Raw genomic sequence first — 16,381 nt, forward strand, 5'->3', positions numbered from 1 at the left:
GTGATCACTCCTTTTTAGATGCAGACTAACGAGCAGATCTGATTTGATGCAGGTGTTAGTTTTGGGGATGAAAATTTACAGGGTGATTCCATAATTTATTCCTCAGAATTGAGTGATTCCATATTTTTTCCCTCTGCTTGGTCTACAAAAGTAACCGTTACTGACTGCCACAATTATTTTTCCTGATTTCTTATAGTGTTTCTTAAAGCCAGAAAGTTGCCATTTGAAATGACTTTAGTTTTGTGTCATGTCTGTGATCTGCTTTTTTTCTACAAAATTAAACAACTGAATGAACATCCTCCGAGGCCGGTGATTCCATAATTATTGTCAGGGGTTGTATTTTGTCCAGAGCTTTCATGAATGCATCAAAACTAAGTTCAAAGTCAACATGCCAAAAATAGTTATCAGCACACTTTGAACCAGGGAGATAACCAGTGAGGATTTAAAAAAATGTCTTTATAAAACAACAGCACCAAATGAAAAGTTCCACAGGTGAATTATTTTTAAGATAATAATCATTATCATCATCATCTTGGTGAAACTGACTTGCAGAATACTGTCCAGGAGAACTAAAGTCCTTCATTTTAGCTCTTGCCAAAACCCAACAGAATACACAATTTGTGGTTAAAGTATAATGTTCAATATAAAGGTAAAGACAGCCAATGTCTGAAAAATGAAACCATACTGCAGCCATCGTCCTCTAGTGGCTGCCAACACATGTACTAATGCACATAGAGGCCCCATCCTGACAGTAGTGTACACATATTCATTCATTTCTGCTACTTATCCATTATTATACGTGGCACTGCAGGTCATACCGACAGGCATACCGTGCCAGATTCATCTTGAGGTTCCCTCGTTTGCACTCAAATCGTTTCGGATTCCATTTTGCCACCATCATAAATATGTAAACTGTGGTTAGATGTTTTTCAGATAATACATGGACCACTGTCAGATAGATGTCCCATCTCATCTTATGAACATGTGCATCACACTCAGGGCCGCTGGCCGATTTTGACCAACTGTGTCGACTTCTGCAGATGGCTGTCAGAACATTTTGGAACTGAATTCCGACAATTTCGGATGTACGCCGATTCATAACTCTGACGGCACTCTGCATGATTCCGACTAAGTGTGACGGGGGTATAAAGAATGTGCTCCCTGCTCAGTCTACCTGTTGGAGATGCCAGATGATAACAGGTGTTCACTAGAGCATTGCGCTCATAGAGTGCAAACCTCCGTCAACACTAGTTTCCAATTCCACAAATTTTTACCTCGTACAAAATTTTCAAGGTCAAAATCCTGTTAGAAGTAGCTTTTCATAAGCTAAAATATAATACAACATATAGATTAAAGGGGCTTTTCAATGTTAATATCATATACAGTGGTCCCTCGTTTACCGCGGGAGTTACGTTCTAAAAATAACCCGCGATAGGCGTTATTTTTTACAATTATTAGAGATGTTTTAAGGCTGTAAAACCCCTCACTACATACTTTATACACTTTTCTCAAACAGGCATTAACATTTTCTCACTTTTCTCTCCTGTGTAAACACTCAAAGTTCAAACCTTAGTAGAAAAATAAGTCCAGTATTATAGAATGAAACCAAAGATCAAAACCTGTTTTCAGGCCCAAACATTTGTTTGAGAAATAAAAATAGAACATTTGCCTATAAATAATTATGCTGGCTTTTAGAACTAACAAATTTAATTTTAACGATCAACCTACGAGGTTGGACACATAAGAAATTATTAATAGTAACTGACCAGTATTTCACAGTTCCTCTGATCGCGCCTCTTCGTCCTTGCGCCGCTCCGCTGTTGCGTCTTTTCTACTGAGTGACACCTCGGTGCAGGTGTCTTTTTCTGAGTGAAGAACACAGTAATGGGTAGTAGTTGGCGCTCTTTTTTCTTCTGGGCGAGAAGATTATAAACAGACATGCAGAACACAATGCGCATGCTCTCCCTTCACTCACTGCCTCCGGTGTTACCGTTGCGGGACAGATGCAGGACCTGCAAAGAATCCAAGTCATTAAAAAGATACAAACCTCTCTCAGTGGCCACGGAGCTCTGCGGCTGTGGTTACCGAGACCATGCAGCGCTGCGGATTTTTCCGCAAGAATTCTGTCCTTGCGGGCTGCTGGAGTGCTCTGCATCAAAACAGCGAGCGTAGTCTCTGGACCTGATGACAGATTTTGGCCACAACTCCGCACAGCAGACAGTGGGTCGGTGTGAGTGGCCCGCTGTGGCGTTAACCTGCAGCCCACAGACTCGGTAAGCGCATCGGAGGCAGTGACAGCAATCGCGGTGATGCCGACTGGCCTGCCTAATGAGGACGCAGAACACAATGCGCTGTTAAAAAAAAAAGAACAAGAAGCATGCAAAATTGCACAAAAAAAAAAAAAATCCGCGAAACTGCGAGGCTGCGAAAGGTGAACCGCGTTATCGCGAGGGACCACTGTATCTGCTAAATTCCCAGTGTGGGTTAGATGTGGATCAAACTTAGTCTGTTCACTGAGCGTGCCAGTTTGCACCTCATTGTCACAAATGAGAGTGATTGGGGCATGTTTGATTATGATACAGTATAAAATATGCATTAAACGGGATTGTCAATGTTAAATTTAAATGGCCACAAAATCTGTAACCTGGTTCAGACGCCATCCTACATAACACTCACAAATATTAAAGAAATGTGATCATTTTTGACAGAGTTATGAATTTTTGAAAATTTGTTTAATGTTAAAGATGGGGATTTTTCCAGTTTCCACAGACTTTTCTGTCTTTGACCTTGAAAATTGAATCCTCTTGCCTATCAGGATATGAATCCTCAGTAAAAAAAATATATCAGAATGATATATGAAAAACTATGAGCTCCAGGCTGTTCACAAACAGACAAACAAACAAATGGGCGAAAACATAACCTTTGTTCCCTGTCATGCACCATAATTTTTCAAAAATACACTTTTAGCCAAAGAGATTTGGATTATTATTTCGACCTGGACCAAAGTACTCCTGTGAATAGACCATCACGTGATCACCAACAGCCGCGTTTGATTCTCATCATGACCTTGATCGCCTAAATTTATTCATAATTCAGACTGGTAATTCTGATTGTTGCTCCTAATCACTCATATATGATCATGTTCCTGACCTTTTCCCTTTATCTGATCATGTACCTATAACCTTTGATGCAGAGTTTTATCTTGATCACATATCTTTGATAATGTTCCTGACCTTTGATCCTGGCTGCCATTGCCTGATCCTGATCATTGATTTTTGAATATATTCTTTGCCTTTGATCCCGATTGTCCATGTCTGATTATGTTCGCTCAACTTTGATCATATGATTGTTGTGAGACACTGTGAAATATATATATATTGCAAATACAGGAAGGAGATTACCGGTACGCGTACTAAATGTCTTATACCGGTACTTCAATAATACCGTGATCCAGTATAGACCCCTAACTCTCAATATAAAAGAAGTCTGATATAGACCTTGAGACCAACTGGAGCTGGTGCTTATCCTCAAATTCCATAGTGTGAAGCCTTTGAGAGTCTACAACTCCCCCTGATGGGACGTGTGTCCAGCACAGGTCACTTTTACAGCCAAAGATGGCACCCATTTGTGCAAGAACACAGACTGGTAGCACAACCAGGAATCTAACCCAGGTCTACATACTGGCAGTCCAACACCTTATCCCGCTGAGCTACCTGTTCTGTAATATAACACAGCAATACATGAAATCATGGCATCAACCTTTTCACAGTAAACCAATTTCCAGTATGACTCAACATAGATGCGCCCACACAGCAGAAAACATCAAGAACACTCCTATGTGGATGCCCAGGGATGAGAACATCCTGAAGAATCCCACTTAGCCTGAACAATGTGTCCTCTCAGATACTCCATTACTAACAGTGAACCATGCATGATATTCCTCCTATTTCCTGGCCCCTGACAGTTATTTCAGTCTATTTCAGCCCTGTCTCAGCGACCTGACCTTGTTATCTTTGACCTAGAAAAAGACACAAGAGAGATGTCCTTTTCCTTTCTCTTTTTTTTTGTGTGCACACACAAACATAAAGTCAAACATATAAACAACAAAAAGAAACCAATAAAAGTAGAGTTACTTTTAAGCACTGAAAAGACAACGGTAAAACATAGCTTAGTCCCACGAGGCCTACCTGGGGAAGGCAACAGGAAAAGTAGCCAAGGAGACAGCGCCTGGGAGTCCGTCTTCCCTCCTCTGTGTCCCGGATGCGTCTGCATACCTGTTTCCCTTGACCCACTTGTCCCCCACAGGAAGTAGATTTGAGTACATGCTAAAAGGCTTCTGGTCTTGTAGGTCCACTGTGGAAGATATGTTGGCTCTGTAGGGGTAACTGATGGACGTGCCGGCGCCTGTAGCAAAAGGTGTGAGTCCTCCTCCATGGAGGATGCTCGGGCTACTCTGGAGACAGGGTGACTGGCAGAAACCAGAGCTGTCCTCCTTTTCCTTTTTAACCATATTGGAACAAGCATGGCTGCAGATGTCCTCAGGGTCCTCTACCTTGATTATAATGCTGGACAGTGACAGTGGCTGCTGATCTTGAGGTTGCGTCTCCTGAAGAAGCTGCTGCTGCTGATTTATAACAGGTTGCTGCTGGCCCGTGCCATTCACACTGGTACAGTTTCCTCCATTACCTTTGAGCAAACTGCTGACAGGACCACCTGCGCCAGCCCCGCTCTCGTGCAGGATGTTATTCAAGTGTGCCATCTCATTACGCCAATCAAACTCACTGATTTCTGGCTTTGAACCAGGAAGATCCAGGTCTTTCCAAATGTCGGCATCATCACTTAGGCGATTGTCACTGGCTGACAACCCCCTCAGACTGGAGCCTGTTGGCCCACTGTATGCCCCCAAGTCCTTATCCACAGAAAAACCCCCTTCCTGCTTGACATACTGAGGAAAAAGGTCAGGCAGAGGGAGGTTACCCAGGACAGAGGTGTCAGAGCTGCTGATGACAGAAGTGGATGGTGCGTTTATCTCTGCAATGCTTTCATTCAACAATGACAAGTTGTCCTCTATGTCAAACACACCAATATCCTGCTGTTGCAGTTCTTTCTGGATTTTGAAGAATTTACTGTCCTTAGCATCTGAGTCCTCAGACTGAACATGTTGGAAAGAGGACTCAAAGAGACCTCCGAGCTCCCCGTGATCTTTGGTCCCACCCTGTCCATTTGGGGCCGTGGTAGGCTGGGGTACAGTCATAGGGCTGTACCCCACCGTATCGCTTCCCGCTCTGTCGCCCATCTTGAACAAGATAAGGCTGTCGTCTCTGTTACCACTGCGCTTGAGGTCGCCCTGATCCATTTCTCAATCCTGCTGGTGAGAATGGAATAAAAAAAAAAACAGATAAAAAGAGAGCAAGTGAGGCGATAAAAGTGAGATGACGCTGAAGAAGAAGAAAACATCAAAAATAAAAAGTAAACCAGAAATGCATTACTTGTCTTTCAGTGCAGAGCAATAAGAAATGATACTGAAGTTGTAAATGACACACTCATGCATTGTAGAAAATAAGAAATTCCATTGTTTTTAACAGGAAAAAACTGGCAGCTGTGGTTGTCAGAATAATTATGTCCAAAAAAAGAAATTAAAACAACAACAACAATAACAACAACAACAACAACAAAAAAAACAGTAAAAAAAATTAGAGTATTCTATAAATCACTTAATAGAAAATATTATAGTATAAAACACTGTAATCTGAGAAAAAATATGTAAACAGGAGAATGAGGCAAAGGCAACCTTGAATGGGGGATATTCTGTTTGGGAAGCAAACACACTAACTGCTTACGCCACTATTTTGTCCCATGGATTAAATTAGATGGAAAAGGCAGTGAACTACTCAGTTCTAAACAGACATGATTGTTTCAGAATATATATATATATATATATATATATATATATATATATATATACACACACACACAAGGGCTGTCAATAAAGTATAGGTCCTTTTTATTTTTTCAAAAACTATATGGATTTCATTCATATGTTTTTACGTCAGACATGCTTGAACCCTCGTGCGCATGTGAGTTTTTCCACGCCTATTGGTGACGTCATTCGCCTGTGAGCACTCCTTGTGGGAGGAGTCGTCCAGCCCCTCGTCGGAATTCCTTTGTCTGAGAAGTTGCTGAGAGACTGGCGCTTTGTTTGATCAAAATTTTTTCTAAACCTGTGAGACACATCGAAGTGGACACGGTTCGAAAAATTAAGCTGGTTTTCGGTGAAAATTTTAACGGCTGATGAGAGATTTTGAGGTGATACTGTCGCTTTAAGGACTTCCCACGGTGCGAGACGTCGCGCAGCGCTCCCAGGCGCCGTCGTCAGCCTGTTTCAAGCTGAAAACCTCCACATTTCAGGCTCTATTGATCCAGGACGTCGTGAGAGAACAGAGAAGTTTCAGAAGAAGTTGGTTTCAGCATTTTATCCGGATATTCCACTGTTAAAGGAGATTTTTTTAATGAAAGATGTGCGGATGGGTCCGCACGTCGGGACGCAGCCGGCGCGGTGCGGCGGCACAGGAAAAACATCTCCGTGTTGATAACCATTTGTAAAATCCAGGCGGTTTTTGATGGCTTTCAGTGGAGTGAGTATATGAGAAATTGTTTAACAGCTGGACATGTTCCAACTTGTCCTTAAGGCTGCCAACAGACGTGTTTTTCCTGTGGCGGAGCGTCGCAGTGGCTGCGAACCGACGCTGAAATCCGCCTGCACGTCTTTCATTAAAAAAATCTCCTTTAACAGTGGAATATCCGGATAAAATGCTGAAACCGACTTCTTCTGAAACTTCTCTGTTCTCTCACGACGTCCTGGATCAATAGAGCCTGAAATGTGGAGGTTTTCAGCTTGAAACAGGCTGACGACGGCGCCTGGGACCGCTGTGCGACGTCTCACACCGTGGGAAGTCCTTAAAGCGACAGTATCACCTCAAAATCTCTCATCAGCCGTTAAAATTTTCACCGAAAACCAGCTTAATTTTTCGAACCGTGTCCACTTCGATGTGTCTCACAGGTTTAGAAAAAATTTTGATCAAACAAAGCGCCAGTCTCTCAGCAACTTCTCAGACAAAGGAATTCCGACGAGGGGCTGGACGACTCCTCCCACAAGGAGTGCTCACAGGCGAATGACATCACCGACAGGCGGGGAAAAACTCACGCATGCGCATGAGGGTTCAAGCATGTCTAACGTAAAAACATATGAATGAAATCCATATAGTTTTTGAAAAAAATAAAAAGGACCTATACTTTATTGACAGACCTCGTATATATATACAGTAATGTTCAGAATAATAGTAGTGCTATGTGACTAAAAAGATTAATCCAGGTTTTGAGTATATTTCTTATTGTTACATGGGAAACAAGGTACCAGTAGATTCAGTAGATTCTCACAAATCCAACAAGACCAAGCATTCATGATATGCACACTCTTAAGGCTATGAAATTGGGCTATTAGTAAAAAAAAGTAGAAAAGGGGGTGTTCACAATAATAGTAGCATCTGCTGTTGACTCTACAAACTCAAAACTATTATGTTCAAACTGCTTTTTTAGCAATCCTGTGAATCACTAAACTAGTATTTAGTTGTATAACCACAGTTTTTCATGATTTCTTCACATCTGCGAGGCATTAATTTTGTTGGTTTGGAACCAGGATTTTGCTCATGTACTAGTGTGCTTGGGGTCATTGTCTTGTTGAAACACCCATTTCAAGGGCATGTCCTCTTCAGCATAAGGCAACATGACCTCTTCAAGTATTTTGACATATCCAAACTGATGCGATATATAGGCCCAACACCATAGTAGAAGAAACATGCCCATATCATGATGCTTGCACCACCATGCTTCACTGTGAACTGTGGCATGAATTCAGAGTTTGGGGGTTGTCTCACAAACTGTCTGCAGCCCTTGGACCCAAAAAGAACTATTTTACTCTCATCAGTCCACAAAATATTCCTCCATTTCTCTTTAGGCCAGTTGATGTGTTCTTTGGCAAACTGTAACCTCTTCTGCATGTCTGTTATTTAACAGAGGGACTTTGCGGGGGATTCTTGCAAATAAATTAGCTTCACACAGGCGTCTTCTAACTGTCACAGCACTTACAGGTAACTCCAGGCTGTCTTTGATCATCCTGGAGCTGATCAATGGGTGAGCCTTTGCCATTCTGGTTATTCTTCTATCCATTTTGATGGTTGTTTTCCATTTTCTTTCATGCATCTCTATTATTATTATTTTTTTTGTCCATTTTAAAGCATTGGAGATCATTGTAGATGAACAGCCTATAATTTTTTGCACCTGCGTATAAGTTTTCCCCTTTCCAATCTTTCAAAGAGAAAAGCATGTTCAACAGGTGCTGGCTTCATCCTTAAATAGGGGACACCTGATTCACACCTGTTTGTTCCACAAAATTGACAAACTCACTGACTGAATGCCACACTACTATTATTGTGAACACCCCCTTTTCTACTTTTTTTTTTACTAATAGCCCAATTTCATAGCCTTAAGAGTGTGCAAATCATGAATGCTTGGTCTTGTTGGATTTGTGAGAATCTACTGAATCTACTGGTACCTTGTGTCCCATGTAACAATAAGAAATATACTCAAAACCAGGATTAATCTTTTTAGTCACATAGCACTACTATTATTCTGAACACTACTGTATATATGTTTTACTGTATTTGTACAAAGTAGTATGTTAATATGGCAATATGATATATACAATGCATTATATTTTCAGAGTAGTTCCTATTGCTTGACAGCACAGTGGCACAGACAGGAACCGTGTTGCCTCTCAAGTGAAATATCTCAGGTTCAAGGCCGACAGAGTTCCATTCAACTTACACAGCTGTAGTTGTTTTTGGAAATTAGATCAACATGTGAATCCCATACCCAACCTCCTGTGGTGGCCCTGAGGAAAACAGGAGCAGCACAACAAAATCTCATTGAATGTGGAAATAATTAGTCAGAAAAGATAATAATGATAATGTTTATTTAGCAAAAAAAATAAAAATAAAAATTGGATCCACTGGCTTAAAACTTTTTTGTTGTTTTTTTTATACAGTAACACATACAGGTTGTTCTGCAAAGGTATTTGTGCATCTGTCTACTGTATGTTTTTTTTTTTACAGAATAATACTGGAAACCACAGCTGCTGCTTTTTTTTTTAAACAAAAACAATGTTTTGTTGTTTTTAACCAGTGTGGCTTAGCAGAACCAAAATCCAACAATTAAAGCCATATAATTTCCATATTAAACTCCAAACAGTTGTTTGAACATTGTACTTGATAAGTGACTTAAAAGACTCAATAAATCCCAAACCTTACTTTTGTTAAGCTAATAAAGTGTTTGACTGATCAGACTGAAACAGCAGCATCTTTAACGGTCTGTCCACCCAGTAAAACATGCGTATTATCTCACATATCTGTAACAAAATGCTCAGAAAGACAAAAAGTTGAGTCCACAGCAGCTAAGCAACCACACAGCTGTCACTCAAAGTGACCACACCCCTAATTATTCATGATTTCATCCCTTAAAACCATGACTAATATAGGAATTCACCCATGTACAGTTGTCATAAATAGGGAAAGTAGTTACAGAGGTCTCAACCACTTATTGCACCAGGCTGTAAAGCATATTTATTTCTGCTGTAAAGTTGGAGATATTAACATGAGGGTCTGTAGGGAGTGACCCGCTTTTTGAGCCAGTCTCAAAAGGCCATTCTTGAACAGCATGCATGGTAAAAAAAAAAATGGTAAATGGACTGCATTTATATAACGCTTTTCCATCTGCATCAGAGGCTCAAAGTGCTTTACACATCAATGCCTCACATTCACCCTGATGTCAGGCTGCTGCCCACTACACAACGAGAGCAACTAGGGGATTAAGGGCCTTCCTGTCCTGTCAGGCTGGGATTTGAACCGAGGATCCTCTGGTCTCAAGCACAATGCTTTAACCACTAGACCAGTCCTTCTCATATAGTGGGGTGCGCCTCCCTGGGGGAGCACAGTGCGATGCCAGGGGGAGCATGTGTGACCGTGGGGAACATGCTTTTTTTCCCCATACTAGAAAAAAGTGTATCATCCACTACAGTAGGTGGCAGTGGCGCTGTCATTGTTGGGCCACAATGGAAACAAGCGTTAATGCTTTTTTTGTGTTACCCAGTATATTTATGTACCCATTACACGTTTCCATTTTATACAAATACAAATCAATCAATCAATCATTGTCAGAGTGTGCGCATAGAGTATTGAAGACTAGCATAATGGAACGCAGATCTATGTAGGGTTTTTTTTTCGCACTACGGTGGGAGAAGAGGAAAGACTGCTGTGTCTTAAAATGTTGGCAGCAGACAGGATGAAGCCAAATACATTAAGGCATCACTTAAAGACATTACACCCCAATCATGCTAATAAGCCCCTTGAGTTTTTTTCAGCGAAAACGTGCCAAATATTGCTAGCAATCATCCCGCTTTGTGAATGCTGCTTCAGTAAACCAGCAAGCATCGTTAGCATCATAGCACCATAACAGAGGAGCTGAGCAGCAGTAGACATGAGCTCTGTGCTGCAAAAATAAAAACTAATAAAAAATAAATAAAAATCAAAAATAATCGTAAAAAATCAGCACAAATTGTTTTATTCATTTTTGTTTTGTCTGTTAAAGTGTTTTATATATTGTGCTCCTGAGTAAGTGTTGTGATCAATTTGAGGGTGGTGGCCAAGTGGTTAATGCTCTTGGTTTCAGTTCAGAAGGCTCCGGGTTCAAATCCCACCCCTGCCACTTTTCTCCATGTAATTTGGAGTTGCGTCAGGAAGGGCAGCGTAAAACCTGTGCCAATTCAACATGCAGATCCACCTTGGATTTGCTGTGGCGACCCCAAGTGCAAACAAGAGAGCAGCCGAAGGGACTTACCTATTGATTTTATATTTAATTTTGTTTTTCATTATCAAATGGCAGTCAGTCATAAAATGTTTATAGTTTAAGGATTTTTTTTTTTTAATTTCAAGCATAGTGATGCACATTTTTTTCTGTTACACACTAAAAAACAATGTTAACAAAGTTATTCTATGTTTTCTTCTTCCTAAGGGGGGCGTAACAGAAAATACTTGCGAAGCACTGCACTCCATCACCTCCCCTGCATGATTTGGTACTTCTGCAATGGTTTCATTTTTTTGGCACTAGAAGTTGGAGCTTGATTAAAAAAGTGAGGCTAAAAGCTGGATTCGAATGGCAAAGGTGAATTTTATGGTGGGGCAACTGAAACTCTTATGGGGGGGAGGGGGGCTACAGTTCCCATCAAGCCACATCCTAAAGCCGCCCCTGTCTGAAGGCACCGTCTATCTGCAACATGTTTGTTTTGGGACAATAATAACTGGTACATTCAGCCCTCAGCATGTGTTGTTACTAATGTATTATCTCTAACAGCGAAAGGAAGGATTACCGCGCCTGTGCAGAGGCCGTTTGTTTCTCATTTATGCATGTTTCATGAAGTGACTATAGTCTAATCAAGCAGGCCCTCTCCTCTTCTCACACCCACACAACAACATGACGACAGAACAAATGGCACCAAACAGACTGTTAAACACATACAAACCATAAATGACCAGGAAACGCATTTTTCTTTGAAATGTGCGTCTCCATTCTGTGCTGCCTGGAAATGAGCCTGGATGCGTAAAACAGGCCCAGGCCTCACTTTTCACTCCGGTATATACACACACACACACACACACACACACACACACACACACACACACACACACACACACACACACACACACACACACACACACACACACCTTCATGTTCACTCAGAGTGGCCTGCAGCTACATCCATCTGTCAAAACACATTAACCTACAACTGGGCATCGCCTAATATTTCATAATTTCCAAGACAGATAAAGTTTTAGCTAATGATTATTTCCAATACGATCATTCTGATGATTATCATTGTGATTTATTCTTTTAAAATATATCAGTATTAGCTGTAAAATGCCCATTATAGTTTCTTATAGTGCTACAGTAATTGATTGCCAAATATTTTCATAAGGTGTTAATCTGTTGAATCTTTAGGGAGGTTTTCTTGGAAGGAAAAGAAAAAAAAATCATTTCTCTGCTTTCAGTTTCTTGAATGTGAATATTTTCTGGTTTCATTACTCATTTTTTTTTTCTCCTGTGTGATAATAAACAGTATTAAAAACAAGACATTTGAGAAGGTCATCTTGGACTCCAAAACAAAACAAAAAAAAAACACCCCCACCCTTAAAAAAAAACAAAAAACAACAACAACAACAGCATTTTCTGACATTTTATGGGCCAAAAAAAAAACGAATCGACAGATTAGTCAGTTATGAAAATAGCTGTTGGGTTGTGTTGGTGACAATCCAAACCCAGGACATTTGCATGTACAGTGACAAGGAACAAAGATAAAGCTAAAAGTTCTTGTGTTGCAAAAGCTGGAACAAACTCAAAGTTTAAGATTTGTTTTTTTCTTTGATAACTTTTTTTTTTTAATCAGTTACCTCTGCTGAGCAGCTGAGATACACAGTTGTTTGTTGGTGTGTCAGCACGAGAAACCTGGTGTACTCGATCTCGCCTCTGTCTCGGGCTCGATTAAGTATCCACATTAAAAATTAGAATCATTGTTATTTTATTAATGGCTAACACACTTTAATGTGCCTTCAAAAGAGTTCAGTATCAATCAGACTTTTTACAGCATATTCAGTTTTGCCGTACGTTGTTGGACCTTTTGACCTCATGCAGTGTTCGGGTTGAAGCCAGCTGAGCCGCTGAGCCCGCCGGAAAATTTAACTTTTGAATATTAACGAGGTCTGCAATCCAGGATAAGCAGTTGAAGATGAGATTATTAATGGAGGTGATGTTAAGTGCAATTAAATTCACGGTCTTAAAAAGTGTCTTGGTTCAAACTCGACTACTTCAAAATCCAAAAGTCTTAATGTATTGGTCTTGACTTGGACACTGTCAGCAAAGAAAATTAACTTTCTTGCCAACAGGAAGAAGCCTTTACATTTTGGATCTTGCTAGATTTCCAGATCCAGATCAATCACATACCGGCTTGTGTTACGGTGCTTCGGGTTGTGCGTGCTGGCTATTTTTCCGGCTCTTCTGGTTACTTTGTTCCGGCTGGCAGAGTTGTCGTAAGCTGGTACCAGCTGCTAATAAAATCAAACCAACGCTGGCCCTGACGTTAATCTGAATTATTGACATAACGCTCATGTAAATGGCTCTGCATATTTAGACCCTATGCACAAAAAAACAGAACTAGTACAGACGAATAGCTGGACAAAAGCCTTTACAGATATGGTACGGCAGACACTATATTTTGGTGTTAACACTGTTATCATTCTTTAACATTGTTAATTGGGCACTTTTTAGAATTCTGTTGCTTTTAATCCACTATAGGCACTCACCGGCCTCTACATCAAAACTGCCACTTCTTCACGACGTACATCCAACAAGGTGCTGGAAGCGTTCCTCACCGATTTTAGTCTGTATTGACACAATGGCATCACACAGTTGCCAAACACCACTTTGTTGACATAAGGCAGGATGGAGCCATACTTCCATGCTGTTGAGGCCAAACTCTGACCCTACTGAGACTCATCAGACCAGGCAACGTATTTTCAACCTGCCCTTGTCCGATTTTGACGAGCTGGTGCCCACTGCAGCCTCGGTTTCTTGTTCTAAGCTGACAGCAGTGGCACCTAATGCACTGTTCTGCTGCGTCAAGGTACGACATCCTGTGCGACAAGTGGTTATTTATGTAAGTGTTGCCTTTCTATCAGCTCGAACAAGTCTGACCATTCTTCTCTGACCTTTGCCAGCACCAAGGCTTTTTTCCCCCCAGAGACCAGCTGCTCAGTAGAGGTTTCTTCTTTTCCAAACCACTCTCTGTAGACTGTAGATGATTGTGTGTGAAAATACCAGCAATTCAGCAGTTTCTAAAATACTTAAATGAGGCCATCTGGCACCAACAACCATCCCACGTTTAAAGTCACTTAAATCACCTTCTAAGTATATTCTCCAAATAAAAAAAGACTCTGCAGTGAGTGCGTATGGAGCACTGACTCCATCACAGTGTTAAACCAGATATATATCTGGTGTGGCTGCAGATTACTTTATGACGTTGCCTGTCACAATTTCTTTTCTTTGGTGAAGGGGATTCGTGTTCGCTTTCCTTTTATTGTGATCAACAATATGTATGACCTTCCATTTCACAAAAATGAGGGCTCTTAAACTTATAGCCAGCACCAGCAAACCGTACAGGAGAGCAAACAGATTCCTCTTCTTCTTTTGCAGTCTTCTGGCCATTTTCCAATATGTGACAGACTGAATCATTATGCCCCTTTTGGGCTACTGCATCAATATGGCGGCCCCCATGAGGAGGCCCACTCCGATGCAGACATGAAGAGCTCAATATAAGCTCATGAAAACATTAATTTGTTGTTACTGGTAAATATTATGCACTGCTGAATGGATGATTATGAATGCCATATTCCATTTATGCACAAAACACCCCTAAATCCTACACATTGTAGCTTTAAGACTATGGCACCTCATGTACACTTAAAAAAGTAATTAATGAAAAAATATACAATATTCCAGCAACTGTGCCAGATGAATATCATTTACAGGAAGTTGTGGCTTTTGTGATATTTTTACATTATAGTCACTGTCTATATTTTATGCATTCATAAAATACAGCAAAAATCTGTAGAATAAATGGGAATTTTTTAAATAAAATTAGTGTTTTGTATTTACACCGTATACTCAATGCAGTCTTTTTTGCTCTGCAAAATGTATTGAATTTCTGATGCTTTTTGTTTGATCTTAACTTCTTAAGAATACCTAAATGCATCTAGTTTTGGCTGAGTAGGTCGATTTACTTGAACAGGTAGACTTAATGAAGTGGCCAATGAGTACATATACAGGTAGGAGTGATCTGAATAATGTCACAACCAAAAACAAGGCTACAATCACACAATGGGGTTCATCTAAATCCAAAACGATGCAGTTGGCAGAGGTATGTGGCCTCAGGCAGGGTGCCGATCTATTTTGTGCGTTTGTGAATAATGGTTTCAGCTCTAAAATAAAATGTAAAAAAAAATAAATTTAAATATTTTCAGAGCTGGAAATTTAACGACACTTTTCTTCATGTAATCAAAGCAGCTGTCAGTGAACTGTTAATGATTAACCCGCAGATCGGCCAACATCTCCAAGGGCAAAAATTATGCAAACCAAATCGTTTTAGCGCCAAACTAGCATCACAGACACCGATTATATGACAGAAACGCGTGATTATTGCTCATTATAAAATTCTGTATTTGTGGCATTCGTGTTGTGGCAATCAATAACCGATAATCGATCGCAAGCTGTGCTGTCGCAGAAAAAAAAAGTTTGGGAAGCGCAGTGCAACCTGTTGGTTGCGCCCACAAACTGAGGAGGAGACTGATCGGTAAAACTGAACAGTTAAAAAGTTTGGACGATCCATTTTATTTTCCCCAAACACCCCAAATCAAACGGTTCCCACCAGTGGCGAGTTTGACGCCCACGCGCGCGGCGCTGTCAGTGCGCAAAAAACACACCAGCGAGGAAGGAGTTCGCCGTGGGCCTAATGTCCAGTCGGGGATTTCACCACCACGTCACAAAAGACAAAATGTACTTCAAAGCAGATCGTACCTGTGATTAAAAACAGCTCCGATGCGCTCCTCTGGTTTAGGTCATCTCCAAACTGGATGAAGAACGGAGGGAAAAAAAAAATACGAATGACGCACGGCAGCTCCTGCGCTCAAAGCCTTGAGGAAATGTCTTGTGGATTTGTTGCTTCTTCTCTCCCCGCATGGCAGGAAATCATCCTCAGAAGAATTTTTTTAATGACGTAAGTCAACGTCCATCTCCCCCCGTGTCCGGATCCTCCGTGTGCGCCGCCGTTCTCCGGGCTGCCGAGAACTTTTAACGCGCGGCGGCGGGCAAGCAGGCGCAAAGTGATCCGACCGCCAGGAGGTCGCGATCTCACAGTAAATCTACACAGAATCAACACTTCTGCTCTGAAATACTCTGCCAGTAGCGCCAATAAAAGTCCGAGCGCTTTAAAGTTATATAGTCAAGTCTTGCTGTCTGGCGCACTGAACTAACTGTAAAGGCTGGGCGCAAGGCGGTGTGTCAAGGTACACGCAAAACACAGCACTTCTTCCTTTATCTGTCAAAATAAAAATAAACATGAATCCTGAAAATACCCGCCCTTCTTGTGCAGTTTGTGAATATTAAATATTCTCAGTTTGGATTGGATATGGACCATATCGGAGGTGTGCTCCTGTGCAAGACG

General features: G+C 41.0%; 1 protein-coding gene across 2 annotated transcripts in view; it reads right to left on the reverse strand.

Moving 5' to 3' along the window:
• Positions 1–16,157, reverse strand: part of LOC117517126 (glucocorticoid receptor-like) — a 243,476-nt gene extending 227,319 nt beyond the window's left edge. For both annotated transcript variants that reach the window (XM_034178048.1, XM_034178047.1), the window contains exons 1-2: positions 15,736–16,157; positions 4,188–5,368 (exon numbers count right to left, since the gene is read on the reverse strand). In XM_034178048.1, the coding sequence (XP_034033939.1) occupies positions 4,188–5,356 (1,169 nt within the window). In that variant the 5' untranslated portion in view covers positions 5,357–5,368; positions 15,736–16,157. The remainder of the gene's footprint in view (positions 1–4,187; positions 5,369–15,735) is intronic.
• Positions 16,158–16,381: the final 224 nt, after the last annotated feature.

The sequence above is a fragment of the Thalassophryne amazonica genome, chromosome 9 (assembly GCF_902500255.1).
Source record: "Thalassophryne amazonica chromosome 9, fThaAma1.1, whole genome shotgun sequence".
Classification (NCBI taxonomy): domain Eukaryota; kingdom Metazoa; phylum Chordata; class Actinopteri; order Batrachoidiformes; family Batrachoididae; genus Thalassophryne; species Thalassophryne amazonica.